At 50.6% G+C, this 19,902-nt stretch overlaps 1 protein-coding gene across 3 annotated transcripts in view; it reads right to left on the bottom strand.

Annotated features, from left to right (window-relative positions):
- Positions 1–9,396: 9,396 nt before the first annotated feature.
- nes (lysophosphatidylcholine acyltransferase 3 protein nessy) overlaps positions 9,397–19,902 on the bottom strand; it is a 78,419-nt gene continuing 67,913 nt past the window's right edge. For all 3 annotated transcript variants that reach the window (XM_077655614.1, XM_077655615.1, XM_077655616.1), the window contains one exon: positions 9,397–12,928. In XM_077655614.1, the coding sequence (XP_077511740.1) occupies positions 12,806–12,928 (123 nt within the window). In that variant the 3' untranslated portion in view covers positions 9,397–12,805. The remainder of the gene's footprint in view (positions 12,929–19,902) is intronic.

Here is a 19,902-nt window from a genome sequence, read left to right as displayed (position 1 = left end):
CTGAAGCCCCCTTCCCCCACCTTCGTCACCCTCCGACACTCATCAACCCTGGACCTGGCATTCACAACGCCAGGGATTCGGTACGAGTGCCGGAAGCCAGCTGACACCTGGGGTTCGGACCACTTCCCCCTGTTCCTCACCCCAACCTCCAGGCGGCCCCAGGAGGATCGGACGTACGCGGTGATCTCCTGGCCAGAGTTCCGCGTCCGCAGCAAGGAGATCCATCCGGGCCAGAGCTTCCTGGACCACGTAGCTACCTGCGCCCGCGAGGCTACCACTTTGGTCAGGGTCCCGGCCAGTTCCCCTGTCCCGGACTTCCGCCTCCTGAACATCAGGGCAAACCGCAGGCGCCAGGAGCGCATTGCCTTGAACACCTCCCTGCCTGCGGACTGGACGGCCTACCGGCGCATCGACGCTGCCTGCCGTCGACACGCCAGACGCCGGCGCCGCCAGAGCTGGACCGGGGTATGCTCCAGCATACAGAGAAGCAGCCACTCGGGCAAAGCCTGGCGCCTCCTGAAGGCTCTGGTCCATCCACAGATCCCCAGGCGTCCCATCCTGGCCATTGCCATCGCAAGGGCCATCAGCATCGAGGACCTGGCTGAGCTGATGGCTGATCAGTTCAATCCTCCTGGCGGACCGGTCTCCAGCCCCCCTCCAGCCCTGCCCACCCCCAGAACCCCGGCAGCCCCCCCTGGTGTACTGGCCCATGTCGTGGCACAGTGCTATGCCGCAATCACGGCGCATGAGCTACAGGCAGTCCTGGACCGCCCACGAAAGCGGAGGGCCCCGGGGGCAGACGGCATAAGTCATCAAATGCTCCGTAACCTCGACACCCCAGAGAGAACCCGTCTCCTTGAGGCCTTCAACGCCATCTGGGGCTCGGCCACTCTCCCCGAGGACTGGCTGACGGCCGTGGTCGTGCCAGTCCTCAAGCCACGGAAACCGAGCCGCCTGCCGTCCTCCTACAGGCCAGTCTCCCTGACCTCCGCAGCCTGCAAGACCATGGAGGCCATCGCCCTGTTCCGCCTCACCTGGATTGCCCGGGTCACCAACTTCCTGCCAGAGCAGCTAACGGGCTTCCGACGGGGCAGGTGCACTGCGGATTCAATTGCCGACCTGGTTTCCACCCTGGAGGATGCCCGGCACGATGGGGACGCCGTCATGCTGGTCCTGCTGGATGTCAAGGCTGCCTTTGACACGCTCCCACACAGTGTGATCCATGAGGCCCTGAGCCGCCTGGGAGTCACTGGCCCTCTGCTGGCGTTTATCCAAGCCTTCCTCCAGGGCCGCACCTTCCGGGTTCGAGTCGGCGGACAACTAAGCTCCCCACGGCCCGTCGCCGCAGGAGTACCACAGGGCTCAGTGCTGAGCCCATTCCTATTCAACCTGGCCATGGCAGGACTACCAGCCTCCCTCAAATCCAGGTCCTCCCACCGGGTGAGGTGCTCTGTGTATGCAGACGACGTGGCCCTGTGGGTGAGGGGCACACCCAGGAGGATCCGTTCTATGCGTACATCTCTCCAGAGGGCCCTGGATGCTGCACAGGCCTACCTATCGTCCATCGGCCTCACAGTGTCCCCGGCAAAGACGGAGGCCCTGCTGTACCACCCCAGAGGGCGTCGGGCGCACATCACCACCCTGCGGCTAGGTGCGGATGGGCTCACGTGGCGGAACCAGGTGAAGTACCTCGGCCTCCTGATCGACCGACGCCTCACCTGGCTTCCTGCGGTGGGGGCCCTCCTGCCCCGTCTACGACGAATCGGCCAGGCGGTCCAGCGCCTCCAGGCCAGGGACCAGGGCTGCTCTCCTTCCTGGGCCCTCCGCCTCTACCACGCAGCGGCCACGTCTCTAGTGACATATGCCCTCCCGCTGGTGACCCTGCCACCTGCCCGCCTTCGGACTCTAGAGCTTGGACACCGCTCCGTCCTGCGGCAATGCCTGGGCCTCCCGCGTATCTCCCCCATCGCTGCCACTCACGCGGAAGCAGGGTCCTGGCCGCTGTCCCTCCTGCTCCTCCAGATGGGTCTGCGCCACGTGAACCGCCTATACCATGCTCCAGACGGAAGGGCCCTCCTGTCTCGGCTCCGCCGAGCACCGGACTCCCGCATGGGGCTCCTGTATAGCACTTTCCACAGGCTCTTCGGCCCCCCTGTCAACCAGGCACCATTCCCGCCCCCACCAACAAGGCCGCCGCTTCCCATCTCGGTGGACATCCGGAGCTGCAGTAGGCGCCGTACACCTGTTGCTGCCCTGCAGCAGACTGCTGCCACCCTGCTGCAGGAGTCCCTGGGAGGACATCTCCAGGTCTACACCGACGGCTCGGTACTTCCAGCAACAGGCCAGGCCGCTGCGGCCTGCGTAGCACCGGCCTTAGGTGCAGCACTGTCATGCCACCTGCGGTTCCCAGCCAACTCCACGGCGGCTGAACTGGCGGGCCTCCACCTGGCAGCAGACCTGCTCCTCCTGCTGCCTGGACAGCAGCCCGCAGTCATCTTAACCGACTCGAGAGCAGCCCTCCAGCTGTTGCGCCAGCACCAGCCCAGACAGCACACGGTGGCCAACCTTAAGGCCCGACTTATGGCCATCCAGGATGCTGGCCGTCCGGTCTCCCTCCAGTGGCTGCCTTCACACGTTGGCATCACTGGGAACGAGGCTGCGGATCAGCTGGCCGGAGCCGCCCACACCAATGGCTCCCCGGTGTCCTCAAACGTAACGCAGCTGGACTTCGCCCGTCCTGCTCTTCGGCAGGCCGTACGGGCCCTCCACCCCGATCCCCGCGTGGCCTCAGGAGTCCGCTTCATGCGGGTACCCGAGTGCCTGCCACGGAGGGAACGGGCCCTAATCCTGCGACTACGAACGGGCTGCTCATGGACACAGGCCCGGCTACACCGACATGGCAGAGCCCCGTCCCCGGCCTGCTCCTTCTGTGGGGCAGACGAGACTCTGGGCCACCTCCTCTGTGCCTGCCCGAACCTAGAGGCCGCCCGGCGTGACATGACTGCTGGGTACCGCAACCTAGGGCTGCCCTCCTACTCGGACCAAGACCTGCTGCACCCAAAGCGCAGCCAGACTGAGGCCTTCCGACTGCTGCTGGAATTCCTACAATCTACGGGATTAGCCACTCGGCTATAAGCCTGGCTCGCATCCTGTGATCCAGAACACGGCCCATATTTCCTGGAAACCCCCAGCAGTCGGCGCAGCTGATGACTTTGGCGTCAGCTTGTTCACCACCTCGACACCTGCCGTGGTGCCCTGAACGGGAGTGCGGGGCCCCGACGCGCCGTCTCCCATGGCGATATCCCCCTGCTGCTGTCCTGAAGCAGCCCCCCGGCGGTACGACCAGGCCCGCATCCCGAGATCCTGGACACGGCCGCCGGTCCCTTGTGCGCCAGCCCGCTGGCGCCCCAGCTGTAACCACAGCTCCTGCGCGCCGCCGGAAACGGCGGTTTTCCTTAGCGCACCCCGCCGCGCTGCTACCCTGTAGCAGTTTACCCCGCGGTCCTCATCGGCTGCCACATGGTGGCCTCCTGCAGCCAAACCGGCTGAGCTGTAGTAATCGCCCACCTCCGCCCAGCCTTTCGGCCGGACCGGGGAAATGAGCTGCCTGCCTCCTGCAAGCCCCCGACGTGCACGCGCCACTCCCAGTGCGTGCCGTTCACCCTCCCCAGTTGTGGCTACTGCTGCTGCTGGGACCTGCCTTCCTGGACACCACGGACCACCAGCGCGCGTTGCAAGCGGACATCCCCCTCCCCACATCCCCTTTCCCCATCCCCGCTCCAAGCTGTGCCCCCGCGATATGGGTGGCAGAAATCGAGCACATTCCCCCCCACAATAGCCACAAGAAGAAGGCAAAAGGTCGGGGAGTGGCGTCGCGGATAGGTGTTGTGCGCGGGTTTTCAAGGCTTGTAGGCGCGTTTCCGGTTTCTGCGAATCACAGCAATGGTCGATGCTTCCAACTTAGTAATTTGTCGAAGTACACGAGCTCGCGTTGTCCACGTGCGGCCTATAAAGAGAAATAGTTTGCCACTGTGTATTGTATATATGGTTAGTAGTAAACATGTAGAAAGCGTTCCTGCCGTTTATTTACGCGCTAGGCATTGAACAAAACAAGTTTTGACACTCTGCACTAGCCGGAATGATTTTACTTCGGGACAGTAGTGAGGGGAAGTGCTGGCGTTGTTTCGCCGGAGCAGACATGCGCTCATCGTCTGCTGACATACGTACGTGTCGCGCTGCGCGAAAAGTGGGGACAGAGTCGTGTACCCGATCTCCTGTCTCGCTTAGCGCTGTTTTTAGCCGCATGACCACGCACCAGCCAGGCCGACTTGTCCTCTTGTTAAGCTGGTCGATTTGGTGAAAATTTTTGATTTCTAGAATTATTTCCTTTCCTAGCCCTGAAGTCGTTTCGTGACGAAAAATTATAGCAAAATATTGAGTACAAATTTATAAATTACGCTTTTTAGAAGTGTGGTCGTCAAAAATTGTGAGGTAATTTCTTTGATTTCAGTGCCGCATTTCTTTGACCAAAGCGAAAGCGAAGATGCCATAAACGAGGGAATAAACTTTAAGGTTCGTTTTCTGACCTCTCACATTTTCTGCGACTGGATCACTCACCTTCGTAATTCGCATGAAAATCAAATGATTTCATTTGTCGCAAACTATTCCTGAGACGTTGAGGAGCGTAATAAATCTCGATTTTTTCCCTACACGTGCAGTATTGTGTTAGTTATTTTTTGTAAGAAACGTTTTCATGTAACTATCCATGCATAAGTACTGATCATATAGAAAAACAACTAATCGCGTCATCATACAGAACAGGGCTTTATGCACACGCTGGCATAAAAAAAAAACTGCGCACTATCTACTCAATTATTTGAGACCTAGCTTGGGGGGACTTGACGACGGTGTTAATTATAATTACCCAGAACTGCGCCAGGTATAGCTATAAATAAAAGGAATGACTGAAACTAGCGTAGGAATTTCATATTTGCACCAAGTTTAGTTACATATCGCATGCATGAATAACGAAAACACTTTTCATGCCGCGTCCCCTCAATCTCGCCACGTGTCTGTTAGTAGCACGCCTGCGGCTGCTTCTTTCCAAACAAGCTTCGCGATCATGTATTACCTCATGAAACATGACACATGCATGATGCAATGAAAAAGCATATGGCGTTTAGCACACTTAAGGTACGCTATTCTAAGCACACCAACGCGACCGCGCAAGATTGACACAACTTACCAGACTTCTTTCTACTCGAATGAAATAATTACGTCGTCATATCAAGAAACAGTTTCAAGTAACTATTAAATGTCGCAAAACGCGCCATTTAAACATGGTGTGCTATTAACAAAAAAAACGCATTCCTTGGGGGCGAGTGAACCTGTCGGCGCCCCGTACACTCCGGCTCAAGGTGATAAGTACGTGTGCAGCTACATGTCTTTTTTTTTTTCCTTGAGCAATTATCAGCCTACTATCCTGAAGTTCAGGTGAATGAACGCAGTAACTTGCATGCATTAAGTGCATTGAGTGGCAGTGCCTATCGACTCCCAGACTTCGCGCTTTACTACCGTGGCCCAATGCCTGTTAGCCAGTTTCCGAATGCGGCATTTATGCGCGAGAAACCTATCGAGGCTAATTTAATATTTTTTATGCTACTACGCGGATCCAGCAGTGACGCAGCTGGTCAATATATGCTGCTTCTGCAGTGCACAGGCTTGAAGCAGCCGCCGGTAACTGCGGCAGCTGCGGTAGGCACGGGCAAGCGGAACCTGTTTTGCCTACCATGCGAAAGTCGCTGCTAACATCAGCGCCACCGCATTTTCGTGACGTCGCGGGGTGAAGGAGGTCCAGGCCCACATTTTTGTTGTTTGGGGCTGGAATGCGAGCCGGTCATTTTTTTTTTTTTCCAGCGCGTCTTGTTGCCCGCCGGCAGGAGGGAGGAATACGGGGTCGGCTTGTTGCTTCTTCTCCCCTGCATGCCTGGAACTCTTGGGCGAAACTGCTCGGCGCTCGTTCCGCGAATGTGGGGTGGGTACCTCCGGTCTGAGCGGCGTCGTGGTCGCCTGAGGGGCGATCGGAGAACAGCTCTCAAAACGCTGGCTCGGTGCGCATATTGCTGGGTACCTAAAGGAGCTGTCCAGATTCTTGTACAGTAGGGACTCCGAGCGTGCTCCCTCCGCGCCCGGCGAACTGGCTTCAGCACTTGTGTCCAAGAAGAGTATGGAGCTCTTCTCCCCTGCGTCCACTGGGATGGTCACAACCGTTCCAGGAGCCGCTACCTGGGGGCTGGCGTTCGCAGCAGGCGGAGAGGCCCCAGAGGAGCTCTGGGCAGCATCAGGGCGTTGTACGGCGGTGACGAAGTCTTGCGCCTGAGCTTGCAGCTCCAGAATCCGGTTTGCATCCGCGTAGAGTTGGTGCAGCGTGCGGGAGCAGTTAACACTGCCCACACGGCGGTGCGTCCCGGTCGCCCATGAGCGGAGGTTCGAGGACAATCCCTCCATCGTCTCGTCAAGACGGTTCATCCTTTATGGGGACTAGGGGATGCTAAGAGCCCCATCGTGGGGCTGAAAACTAGGGAAAACAGCAAACGCAATTGCACGTGGTACGTCTTCCAAAAAATCCGTCCGAACACGACAGTAGTTCGGAGAGAACCATGACACCGCAACTGGGCACTTAAGGCACAGAGCACCGAACAAGCGAGGGCACATACCTAAGTTTGTGGCAATTACTGCGCATCTGGGTCGTCTAGAAACCAATACGGATATATTTACATACAATTTTCTGGCTTTTTGACACGTATGTTGCATTGGGTAGCTTGCGCTGCCTGTTAGCACGATGCTTCGTCCAACGACGCCGCTTTAGGTCAGTAAATGAGATTAACAGAATATGTTGCTATGTGCAGACTGAGGCCCTCATTCGAGTAATTCGACTGATATATTTGGACTACTTTGTTTTCTTGCGTGCTGTGTTCATTGCTTTCATTCTCGAGCAGTAAATGTGGGGCTAATTCCAATAATGCTGGCTCATTTCGAAGACAAGAGCTTCGAACAAAACCGCGCGGACGGATGGAAGAATCAAATCTTGTGCTGGAGTCAGCCTTGCGTCACCAAGCCGGAATAAGAATTAACTTCCGCGAAAGTTTTGCTTCGAAGCCGTAATTCTGCATCTATGTATATATATGCAATCACAACTCTTTTGTCAATTAGTCATCTATTTAACATAGATGTCTACTTTGAAAAAGTGCAATAATGTTCACGTTCCCATAAACAGAAATACTGGTAACTTTATTGAGTGTTTTCATAACCACTGAATGAATGATTTCTTGTTTGCTTGGGTAACAGTTTGTGATCATCTAGGTATACCCAGACGAACAGGCGAATGCTTATATATTTTACTACCGTTGCTGATAATCTTTTTTTCAAAACGTGCGAAACCAAGACGTTGTGTCGTTGACCGCGTTAGTTGTTTTCTTACCCATCCACTGTACTCACTTGTATTGGGACATTCATATAGCTAAAGATTGAAAAAAAAATGCCAAACAAGCTTGAACAGAAATCACCCAATGCGCTTCAGCAATTCTAATAAACTTGATAGTTTGGAATTAACTACAAAAAGAAGTGAACAGAATTAAATGCTTTCAACTGAGGAAGGTGTGGTCTAGAATGAATTCCTCCCCCCAGCCCCCACCCCCCCCCGACCTTCCACCTCCGCAGTGGATTGTGGCATTTTTCAAGCGTTTTGTTCACCCGGAGATTAAACATGCGTAGGAAGGACAACATGCAACGGGTCTGCCAATACCCGCGGTGGTATGCAGAGTATGCCTTGACATAACCATGCAGATTTAACTCATCGTAAAAGCGGTTCAAAACATTTTATTGCATGCTCCTCTGCTTAGTAACGGTTCCCTTCATCGTAATCTATCGCAAACCTCGGTAAATAAACGTTTTCGTGAATTTTTTTCTTCTGCTTCTCTAGGAGGATGGTCGTTTGACGACGGAAATTTATGTTGAAGTGGAGTGCTGTTTTGATGCACCAACGGGGTCAGTGCATAAGACACAGGTTTTGAACTATAGCCATAGATTCTAGAAAAGCTTCACTTACATATTTGGCGCATATCTTGCACACCCGCTTTCCTTCCTATCGTCGACGCCTTGACGTTGGCCGCTTGTCCCGTTTCTAAAAGCAGAAGGCTCTCCAACAAAATTTAGTACTCTATTCTCGTAAAACAAAAGCGCACCGCAAGACTTCTTATTTTGAGCGCCCGCGGCAAGCGAGAAGCGAACAGCCCCCCCCCCTCCTCCCCCCCCCCCCCCCCCTTCCCCCCTCAACGAGCCGGCGCCACTTGCTTCAGGAAGAAGGTCCAATGAACAGTGTATGTAAGCCCAAAGAAAAGTTATTTTAGTATATTGAACACATGGTTTTTTTTGTCACCTCTTCAGACTCTTAGTGTCCCTAGATTTTATGTGTCAGGCGTGCTTTTCTGTGGATCACTTCCAGCTGCCATTTCAGTGGGGAGCCAACAGTGAATCGACAGTTCTGAATTCCTGTAGTATGCAATTAGTTTCAATTCTATACTATTGAAACCAATTGGAATGCCCAATTGGTTCCAGCTGTGCATTTGGAACCAATTGGAAGGTCCAGCAGGTATATTCAATTCCAGTGCTCCAGGCATTCCAACTGGCTCTAACTGGAGCTTTCAGTTGGTTCCAAAAGCACAACTGGGCAATTTTTCCATTGGACCTAGTGTTGTTTTTTTTCGCCTCGGTCCGCGCCATTCGGCTGTGCTCCAGCCTACCAGCCCCGAACTGACGTTGCCGTTGCTCCCCCGCCCAGCCCCCGCACCGACCACCTGTCACAAAGAACTGGGAACAGACGCTACGACCTGGCATACTGACTCCACCAACCCAACAGACATGCTCACACTTGAAGACATCGTTCCCCTGTTCATGCCGTTCGATGCGTCCAAGGGCCTAGGCCGTTGGCTCCTGGTGACCTGCGGCCCAGAAGCTACGTGGACCAGGACTCATTCGCTCATCTCTTTCATCGTGGTGGCCGGCACTAGGTCATCATGCCATTTCTGTTGTACTGCCCTCTCAAGCCCCTCAACATTTCGCACGCAGGGTAGATAACACGAGAGGAGGCGAGTTACCGCTGGCTGCTTGCTGCAGGAACCACCCGGAGGGTAGTTACCCCGGAAGGAGGAAGTGCGTTACCGTGGAAGGAGGTACGGCGAAACTGAAGGCGTTACCGGAAGGTGGTTATGAAGGTGGATATGAAGGGATATGAGGCCCAAATGGCCTCATATCTCATATCCTGTTTTTTATTTAAAACTCCATCCCTTAAAGGATACTGGCATACCATGCTTCAAAAGAACACACAACACGTACGAATCAAAACGAAAGACTTTTTTGTTTATTAAGGCACCTTCATGTATGCTGTATAATACTGCACATGAGGAAGAAGGGCACGTGTAAACTACGTCGTCAGCACAGCTCTGAAATGTGGGTGAACAAAGGCTGCAGCAGTGTACTGGACCCCTTTCTAGTCATGCATGCATGGAAGGAGAAAAAAAGACATGGTGCAAGCTTCACACAGTAAGTCACCACTGTGGAAATCATGCTGCAAGTTCACTGTGCACAAGGACAGAACTTCTGGGAAGCTCGAAGCCCTCTCTTAAATGCTGGATCCTATGGACATCTGTGTGCGCATCACATTCTATCTTGTGGAATGGCAGCCACACAGGCAGCACTACGCTAAGTATATGCAGCGAACCGACATCTGTGCACACCATGTGGTAGTGCAGGGACTGTTTCTAGCAGCTGACAAATAATGTCCCCTTGAGCAGAACTTGCAATCGATAGCTCCTCGTGAAATCACGCTGCTGCCTCGTGGGTGTCAACCTTTCAGCATAGTGGCTGCGGGTTTGCAGTAAGGTGATATGATCCTTTTATACCGTACTTGCATAGGCATACTCTTCAAACATAATGTCTTTTGAGTGAAGGGTCTAACTTATCTGGATGCCAAGATTTCGTCGATGGAGCAGCGAAGCTGAAGAAGCATGATTGTGCCTGCTCCCCTGTCTATGTTCTAGAAGACAACAGACTAGTACTTCTTTACTGGGAAAACTTGCAGGGGCGCTCAATGTTACATTGAGCCCTGAGAAGCAAGGGCATAGCCTCACATAGCTAGAGTTAAGAAATGGCCTAGTAGCTTCATAATTTTGACTGTGTATTGCTTCAGTCGAAAAAGATTCTACAGTTTCAACTAGCACCAGCATTTTCACTCTATCACAAAGCAGCTAAAAATCCTACTTCAATGCAAAGAGGACCCAAACAATAAGGACCCCGAGGGACAGGCAGAAAGGAAAAAGAAAAGGAAGTGTAGATAATGTCAGAGTATGCCTCAAATTCTCATTGTTTCACTCTTAAGGGGGGATGTGGGGATCAGATCACAAAAATAGCGAAAAAAGTCAATTTTTGAAAAGTACACTTTTTGGCATCTACAACAGTCTTTCTATGTTGTACTGAAATATTTCACACAAAAATAAACTCTAAGCAGTCCAAACAAATATATTTGTGAGCATCTACGCATAGACAGTGTGTGCTAGTTTAGAACTTTCAGGCTTGTTTTCTCGAAAGTTGGTTTTGAGCATATCACCTTGCTTGTGGAAAACATAGCGTGGCAATGGGAGCACGGATTTTAATCTCGCTTGTTTTGTTTTAATTGCTGAAATATGCCTTACGTCAAAGACAGTCTCAGATTTACCGTTTAGGCTCAACATTTTTTATTACACAATAATTGGAGCAAGATACATTCTAAACATAAAGAGAAGGTGCATACTGTGTCATTTAGAAAAGGACCAGAGAAAGTTAAAATGAAATTAAGAGAATCTTGATTTAGACTACACTTCTTAGTTACTATTAAAAACATTTACAGACCCATAACCTATTTTGCTGTCATGCTAGATTTTCCACAAGCAAGCAACATTGGACCAACATATAAAGAAGGATAAAATAAAAACTGCTGAAGATATTATTGTGAAACTTAGTAGCTGTCAGTTTGATGCTATTTCACACCAGTCTGCCACATTTCATCACTCTAAGTGAAAAGATAAAAAGTTTGCTCCGATCCCCTCATCCCCCGCTCAATGGATGCCACAATAGTCTGGACACTGGATTCGACACAGTGCTCAAACCATTGAGCCAGGCACGATATTCCAGAGCCCAGGAGACACAGATGAGCAAAGGGAAGGATGCTCATTCAGGAAGAAGAGCAACAAAAATTTCTAGCGAAGGAGAAATGTAGCATTCACAAAACTAACCGCACATGCCTGGCAAGTGGATGGGCATGCACCTGGTGAACAGCCCCTGAGATGGCATAAGCCCCTATTAGGGAATGAGAAACCTTTCTTTCAATATTACCGCTGTCAAGAGAGTACCCTAAAACGGGGCCAAACAAGACAAAACTGATGAGGCACAGGTGACATGGAGCTGCTTCCTTCACAAGTGCGCTCCAAACTGTGAAGAGCAGGTCTGTGCTCTCACTCCCTCAGAAAGTATTTCACGAAAAGTATGAAGGCAACCTGCATGCAAACCATGGCCGCCAGACGATGACAAACCGGCACTTTCAGCAACAAGGTCAAGTGCATTGCAACGAAGCCCAACGTCACTGACTCGATTTGCGCTGTATGCAATAAGAAAAAGGGCGGTGTTTAATGAAAAAGTTACTTGGCCTAATGAGTTTGTGCCACACTGGCTCAGACAGCAAACTTCACCACAGGACTCTGTCTCTTAAGAACACGTCTACCATTTGAAAGCTAAGCAAGTAAAAAAAACCTTCCTAGAACACGTCACTCACCTACACCGAACCGTTGATTGAAAAGACCTAAGTAGTTTTCCCTCAACAAGTGCAGCAATTCCACATAACATTCAACAGAATGCTGTCATGGCGACACAAAGCGCCTCAATGTTGGTATTCTCAGCCATAACAGTGCGCTAATACCCTCACCTCAGACCTCAATATTCCGAGCAAGCAATTTGGTCCACGTGGCTCTCGTTCAATAGTGGGTAACACAAACCAAGGTGCTCAGCACAAGTGAACAACAAAAAAACTCAATGACCACAACACAACCACACAACCTTGCAGCAGTGAACAACAAAAACATTCTGCAATGATGATGTGTCACTGATCTCCCTAACGCAGTTAATTTAATGCGGGTCAACATGCAGCTGCATTCACAGGAAGGTGCTGTTGATGCTGCTGCTACTAGCACTGTGCGGGAAATATTCATAGAAAAAAGACTGCCATACTGTACAGCAACAGCTGAACTGCGTCAGCTGCAATAATGAACACTTTGTGTGCCTCTTCCTCCTTGCAACTTGGCAAAAGATTCGTGCCCCTTTTGATTCGATAAACAGCTCACCCGAGCCTAGCAGCCCAATTAGGCACAGAACTCTCGGCCAACTCTATGCTGGCGTGCCCCACAGCTGCAATGTTGAGTCAGGCTCAGGATTGATTACCCCGAGTCGATTTATCTGTGCATCACACATGGCGCCATGAGCTGCCACTTTTGACACACTGAAAAATGCCAAAGGCTGCCCTAACCTCTCATTGGAACTTCGCATCAGAAGTGAAAAGCGAAATGGGGCATCTTTCACTTACTCTTTTTTTATCATAGGCTCACATGTAACTACATTCTCTCTAAAAAAAAAGCGACTTATTTCTCCGTCCCTGACCAGCTGCCCCAATCGGCCATAGGCACAGCTGCCCTGCCTGCAGCGCAGTCCCCCTGAGCAGGGCCTAGTCCTCCTTCTTGGCGGGCACCTCCTTGGGCATCCTGGGCACAGCCTTCATCACAACCACTGACAGGGGCATCCAGCTCAGGTAGATGATGTGCCCGATCCAGTAGACACGGCTGTATGCCTGCAACACATGCAAGATGCACACAGTTGGCCACCCCTGCCTCTCTGCAAGACTTGTTCCTGAGCTGGTCCACCTCCATTAAAATGTTGTCTGAAAAACAAGGCATGAACAGGAGAGACAGATGGGATTATTGCTAAGAGGAATGTGTATATACTTGTAACTCTAGATGGACAGAGGTCAGTGGAAGCCAAGGTGGCCACCCAACCTTCTGTTTACTCCTCGTTTACCTCCTCTGCCATCACACTGTTCCCCACCGCCTCTTCCCAGCCCGGTGAAGGTCAGGAGTGGTTAGTCCAAAAGCGCTATGATAGCCACATGTTGTGATGAACCAAGTGCATGAACAGAGAGATGAAAAACCAGGGAAGCTATTTGATAGAAGCCATGTGGCTCTGATGAACAGCCTTGATTGTGCCAAAGAGGATGCAAGAGAATGAACAGTCAGGTGGTCAGGATTGTCGGAACACAACCGAATGCTGCGGCTACACTGAGAGCCTCAGTCGAATTCCAGCCTGTGTCATGCGTACATACTGCCACACAGTTAACCACTCTAGCAGCACCGCCATGCGGTAGGACCACACCAGGTCACATGTGTCTGGCCTCAATATGGGCTGGGGCACTACTCGCTTATTTGTCTCCGCTCAAGCTCCAGCTTTGTGATCCTGTCCCATCCTATCTAGTAAAGCAGCTCCCTAAGCCCTGGTGACAGCTTACGTGGAAGTGCTGAGTATCAATCACCCTACCACTCCAATAACACACAGCTAACATGGCATTGCCATGCAGTTAAGACTACATTGGCCTGCACATCGCTAACCTCAATATTATCTGGGTCCTGTTGGCCTTTTCATCTGTTCAGATCCTGTTTTATGAGTTTAAGGCCGCGCTTCATCAACGCATACATTTTTTTTTTTATTCCCTTAGCTTGCGATCACTGCGGGCCACCGGTCTACATGGAGAGCTCTCAGTGAAGCTCCGAGCTCCCCCCCCGCAAGCATAGTGGCAAAGGCGCAGGAGGCACCGGCTGCTTGACAGCACCGCTATGACGGCCGAAGACACCTGGCTTTGTTAAGCGCACCAGGAAAGCATGCGAGGCGCACACAATGAGCACATGGTGCCGCTTGGTCTTAGGCAGCATTCCCACGGCGGCAAAATGCGAACCACCTCGCTTTCCGCGATGGGTCCCCCCCCCCCCCATTTTTTTTTGGCATTCTCGATGGCACCGAAGCGTCGCGGTTCTCCGCCATCTGACAATCCTGCGGCGAGCCAGTGGATTAGTGGTCGCGCCAATTAGCTGAGAAAAAAAACGTTTCATCCTTTGAGAGGCGACGCGCGGGTGCGGCAGGGAAGGGGAAAGCATCAAGCAATAAGAGCGAGAACTCCCCCCCCGGGGAGAGGGTTTTCAGAATGTTTTCTGTATGTTTCTTTTTTTTTTATTTTTTAGCCAAGCCCCGGACTCGAAGTTGGGTGCAACCTTCAGGGGCTGTGGCTACCTCCATTGGTTATCGAAGCTTAGGGCGGGCCTTGAAATATCGCCGCCCTAACTTCTTTGTTTGAAAAGCCTTTAAAATTGCATGTAAAATCATTGGAGGGCAGTCTTGTCTAGTTGAGCTAGAGGCTCCGTGCAGTGGCGCGTAATTCTACAGACCTAGGCTCTAACCTCGGGTCGATGAGTAAGGTCTTGTCGAGTTTCTCTGTGTGAGATCTTTTATTTTATGTTGCAGTTTGAGTGTCTGTGTGACTCAACTTGTAATGCAGTTTGCCAATGTACATCCTGTAAATATATTTTCTCTTTGCCTCCATCATCTGGCATCAATCATCGTCTGCTCCTTCAACACCGTCGAATTCACGTTTGGAGAGGTCCTGTGTCCCTCTGAATAAACGCAAAGAACCATCTTGAATTTACTATGAGCCTGTGCCATACCGTCTAGTACAGCTGCTCCTTCACAAGTCTACTGGTTGTCAGCAATAACAATACAAAACCAACAAAATTTCTCTTTTTCAATGTATATTATGCATTGGTCAATGTGATCAACAAATAATCCATAATTTATTGAAAAAAAAAAAAAAATGTAGCACTTTTATGTACTGTACTGGCCATAATATTATGAGGCATGCTTTGGCGATCAATCTATTGTTACGCCTTACCTAATGAAATTTATGAAGTGCTTTACACAGTCCATGACCAATTTTTCACTCTGGAACACTTAAGCTCCACTTTAAGGGTATGACACAAGAACTTTAGTGGGTTAATTAATGCCCATATATGCAGAATTGGTCACTCTCCACTTTACATTCATAGATCCCTCGGAGTACAGATGCCACTCCTGGCATAGTGGTGCAGCAAGCAGTTCGGCGATGACAGGTGCTGCCACTGGTGGGGCTTCCCAACCCATGTTGCTCTTTCCAAGTGATCTCTCGCGACCAATCATTAATTTAACTGCCACCTGCCACGGTGGTCAATTTGCTCACAATCCGATGGGCAGATTGTGATGACACCACAAGGTTACGTCACCTCGCTGACCCACCTGCCTACAAGATTGCTTCTGTGGGGATTTTTCACTCACTGCCAACAACACCAGCGATGTCGACGACGAGTCAGGATTTTCTGCTCCTTAGCATTATCGCATTATAACTGCCACTATGCTGGAAGAAGGGGTCGGCAGTTTTGTGCACATGCTGAACCTCCTCATGCCTACGTCAGTGCCACCAGCAGTGCCTCAACTGGTCGAGAGATAGGCAGCCTCCCGGAGAACTATCAGTGCAAACATGAGACTCAGGGGAAGAGCAACCTGGGTCTCAAGACAGTGGTACATCTTTTAACTGCTGCACCACTGTGCCAAGAGTGGTATGAGGACTCTCCATGATCTATGAACCTATGCAAGAGAAGGGGCACAGGGATCTCTAATGCTGTCGCACTGTACTGCAGTGCGCTAGCACTACAGCTTCCACTCAGCCACTTAGCCGTTGTCTGTGCGGGCATACCTCTGTGTGGACAGGTTGTGATGACATCACTAGGTCACGTAACCTAGCTGGCCCACCGGCCATCTAGGTTGCTTCTCTGGGGATTTTAGTGCGCTAGCACTAGGGCCCCCACTGGCTGATTTCACCAATGTCCATCCGGTCCCTCTGCGACCTTGAAGAGCTGGATGGTTGGGTGCACCCACCTGGGTCACATGACCTTGTGACAACACCACACTCTGCCCACCGGGATTGTGAGCAAACTGACCAGTGTGGCAGGTAGCAGTTAAATTAATTATTGGTCGTGAGAGGTTGCTCAAGAAGGGCAACCTGGGTCTCATAAGCCCATCAGTGGCGGCACCTGCCATTGCAGGGCAGTGGCACATCATTTAACCACTGCACCAATGCGCCAGGATTAGTATTGGGACTCCCACATATCTATGAATAAAAGGTAGAGAATGGTTATGGTTTATGAGGGTTTAACGTCCCAAAGCGACTCAGGCTATGAGGGACGCCGTAGTGAAGGGCTCCGGAAATTTCGACCACCTGGGGTTCTTTAACGTGCACTGACATCGCACAGTACACTGGCCTCTAGAATTTCGCCTCCATCGAAATTCGACCGCCACGGCCAGGATCGAACCTGCGTCTTTCGGGCCAGCAGCCGAGCGCCATAACCACTCAGCCACCGCGGCGGCCTACAAAAGGTAGAGAATGACCAATGAGAGAATGAAAACCGCAATGGTAGCACACCTAGTAATTCGCACTTGACATAACTGCGCTAAATAGTCAGTCATTTCTAATTTTTTACTGCACCAGCACGTTCTTCAGTTATTAAATTTTAGCTCTTGGTCAGCACTGTGTCCCATCCATATACCACGTCTTTCAGCGAACGCTTTCAAAAATTCCTGAAAATATTGGATTTGATGTAGCAAAAAAATAGGTGTAAGATCACACTCTCTGCCTAGGCGGGCACAATATGCTTCAAAATCCCTCTAATTATGCAGGTAATGTACAAAAACCGATAAATTAACTTATTAATTATCATAGCTGTGTGGTTACTCCCAATTGGGAGTTTGATGCCATAAACAAGACGATGTCATATCAGTTTATGAAACGAAGAAAAACTTGATTCCTAGAGCCCTGCAACCCGAAAAAATTTGACGCTTTTTCCCTCATGTGACCGAAACTGAGCGCATGAGGAGCAACAAAAGTGTGGCGTAAGCAAAGCGTCCGCTGGTGACGTGTCGTAATGGATGCAGCGCCCAATTCGAAACGCATGTGGTAATTTTCCTCGCTAGAGAGCCTCGGCGTTCAGCTTAGACCGCGGAGAGCGTTATCGACTGCTTCATCGCTCAAGGTAAGGAAATTTATAGTCATTGCCAGTTACGGGAACGTCTATTTTGAGAGCCCTGATAGGAGCATCTGAAGGCGTTTGTGTGTGCGTGTGTGTGCGCGTGCACCACTTCTGGCATGGCTGCCCGACGGGCTCGTTTTTGTGCATCATCATGAATTCATTTACTCACTAGCTTGATCTCCTGTTTTCTTATAATCACTGCGTGTCAGGAACCACGCTCGAAGAAGAAGAGCGTTGTCAGTGTGGCAAGGAGAGCTTGCGCGGCAGTGGCTATGTGCTATCGCACAGCGGTTGTGTTAGCGTGTGTTAGCTTCAGTTTCCCAACAGAGCGCAGTCGTTCGCATTTCAGGTACTTGTCTTGGAGGTTCGCGTGTGATAAGGCCATTGCAGTGTCAGTGTTTCAAATCAGTGTGGAAGTGCCGCCTAGGATTGAAACGTCACGCCTCATTGTGTGGGGATGGCCATGCCAACGCAACTCCAATACTCCACTGCGGAGAAGGTGGACAATGTGATCGCTTACGTGCAAATGGACTCAGAGCTGGCATCCAGACTGTATGCTGCCCAACATCCTGGTCGTTGTATGTGGACTCATCCCATGTTCGTATCGATATTTAATCGATTTAAGTCTACTGAATCAGTTCAGAAAGGAAGAGCCCAGGGTGAGCAACCGACCATTTTGACATTGATGTCCTCGCGTACGTTTCTGTCAGACCACAAGCAAGTGTCAGGGAAATTGCCAGCGCGTACGGAGCCAGCCCGGCATCAGTTTGGAGGTGACTATCAGGACACAGCTACCACCCCTATCATGTGTGTCTTCACCAGGAACTGACACCGCATGACTTTCAGAAACGGCTCGATTTTTGCAACTGGTGCCTAATTAAATGTGATGAAGACCCAAAATGCCTGCATAGTGCTTTGGGCAGACGAAGCCAGATTTTGCAGGCACTCCAATGTCAAATTGCACAATGCGCATTATTGGTGCGACAAGAACCCACATTGGCTATGCCAGCACAAGCACCAAATAAGATGGTCACCAAATGTTTGGCGGGCATTTATGGCAGCCATATTGTCGGTCCTTACTTCACCGATGGAAACCTCACTGGGGAAAAGTACACAGACTCAATCCTAAAAGGCGCAGTCTCTGAATTTGCCTCAGAGCTACCAGTGCCCGAGTTGAAAAAAATGTGGTTTCAGCATGAGGGAGCCCCACCACCTTTTTTTCGTTCTGCGATGCAATTCCTCGAGAGCACCTTGCCCAACCAATGGATTGGGCAGTGGGGAACAACAGCGTGGCCTCCAAGATTGCCCAATTTGTCACCTGGCGGCTGAGGCAGTGAAGAAACAATGCAACTTCACAAGTCGTTAGTCTGAGGAACATCCCCTACCTGCGTCCCAGGCCTGCGTGCCGGGAGCGGGGATTTGGGGGATCCTTCTCAGTGGACCAATGAAATTTTCATTCATTCATTCATTGTCACCACTGGATACCTTCCTCTGGGGTACGTTAAGAAGTAAGTTTTCAGTACAGAGCCAGCAAAACCCCGAAGACCTGAAGGAGCGTATCAAGATATAAAATTTAAAATATTCCCCAAGAGATGCACATTTCTGCTGTGAATTCCATCAAAGACCGCATTCTACTGTGCATTGCAATGAACTGCAAGCATTTTGAACATGGCTTCTTTTCATCCCATATACTAGTTCTTTCCTGGAGTGTCCAAGTGGGGCTGCAACCAACTGAATCCATAAAAGGTACAAATTTCATTCATCCCTGTTTGTTATGCAACTAGAAAGTGCTAAACATCTACGGAAAAGGTTTCCTAATTAAATACTACCACTACTTACAGCACGGGACGTGTCTGATCCAGCACAAGGCAACCGTATTGAGCCAGCTGGTACGGAGCACCTTAGTGTTAATATTGGAATGTTTTCAGTTAGAATCTTTTCACCTACGAAGTCATTCTCATTAATTCTAGCAGTCAATAAGCCGGTACCGCATAAAAGAAATAGACGCTTGACAGAAATAATACAATGCATGTCGATATACTGGCACTATCTAACGTTAAACAGTAGTCTGCACACTGTCAGAGAAGAGTGCCTGTATCCCTTTCACGAAGCTAGTGACGAAAATAAAAAAGATTTAGAAAACTCTTTCCGGAATTAACCAGACAGCCAGAGCACCAGGTGCGCTTGTCACTGTTCCCAAAAGCGACGGCCGCGTAGCAGACGATGACCATATATTTTTTGTTACTCCAAGCGACGAAGCAGTCGATAACGCCGTCCGCAGTCCAAGCTGAGCGCCGATATTCTCTAGCTAGAAAAGTTAGCACACGCGTTTCGAATTGGGCGCTGCATCCATTACGACATGTCACAAGTGGACGCTTTGCTTACGCCATACTTACGGTGCTCCTTGTGCGCTCAGTTTAGATCGCGTGTGGGAAAAACAATTGGATTTCTTCACGCTGCAGGGCTCGCGAAATTGAGTTTTTCTTCGTTTCAAAAACTGATATGACATCGTCTTGTTCCCAGCATCAAACTCCCAATTGGGACTAACCACCCAGCTACGATAATTAAAAAGTCAATTTGTGGGTTTAATTACCAGATAATTGGAGGCATTTTGCAGCATATTGTGTCTGCTGGGGCAGACAGTGTGATCCTACACCAATTTTTG

Source organism: Amblyomma americanum, chromosome 2 (assembly GCF_052857255.1).
Source record: "Amblyomma americanum isolate KBUSLIRL-KWMA chromosome 2, ASM5285725v1, whole genome shotgun sequence".
Lineage (NCBI taxonomy): Eukaryota > Metazoa > Arthropoda > Arachnida > Ixodida > Ixodidae > Amblyomma > Amblyomma americanum.
The sequence above is the reverse complement of the archived record's forward strand: the minus strand, read 5'-3'. Positions and strand labels throughout refer to the sequence as shown.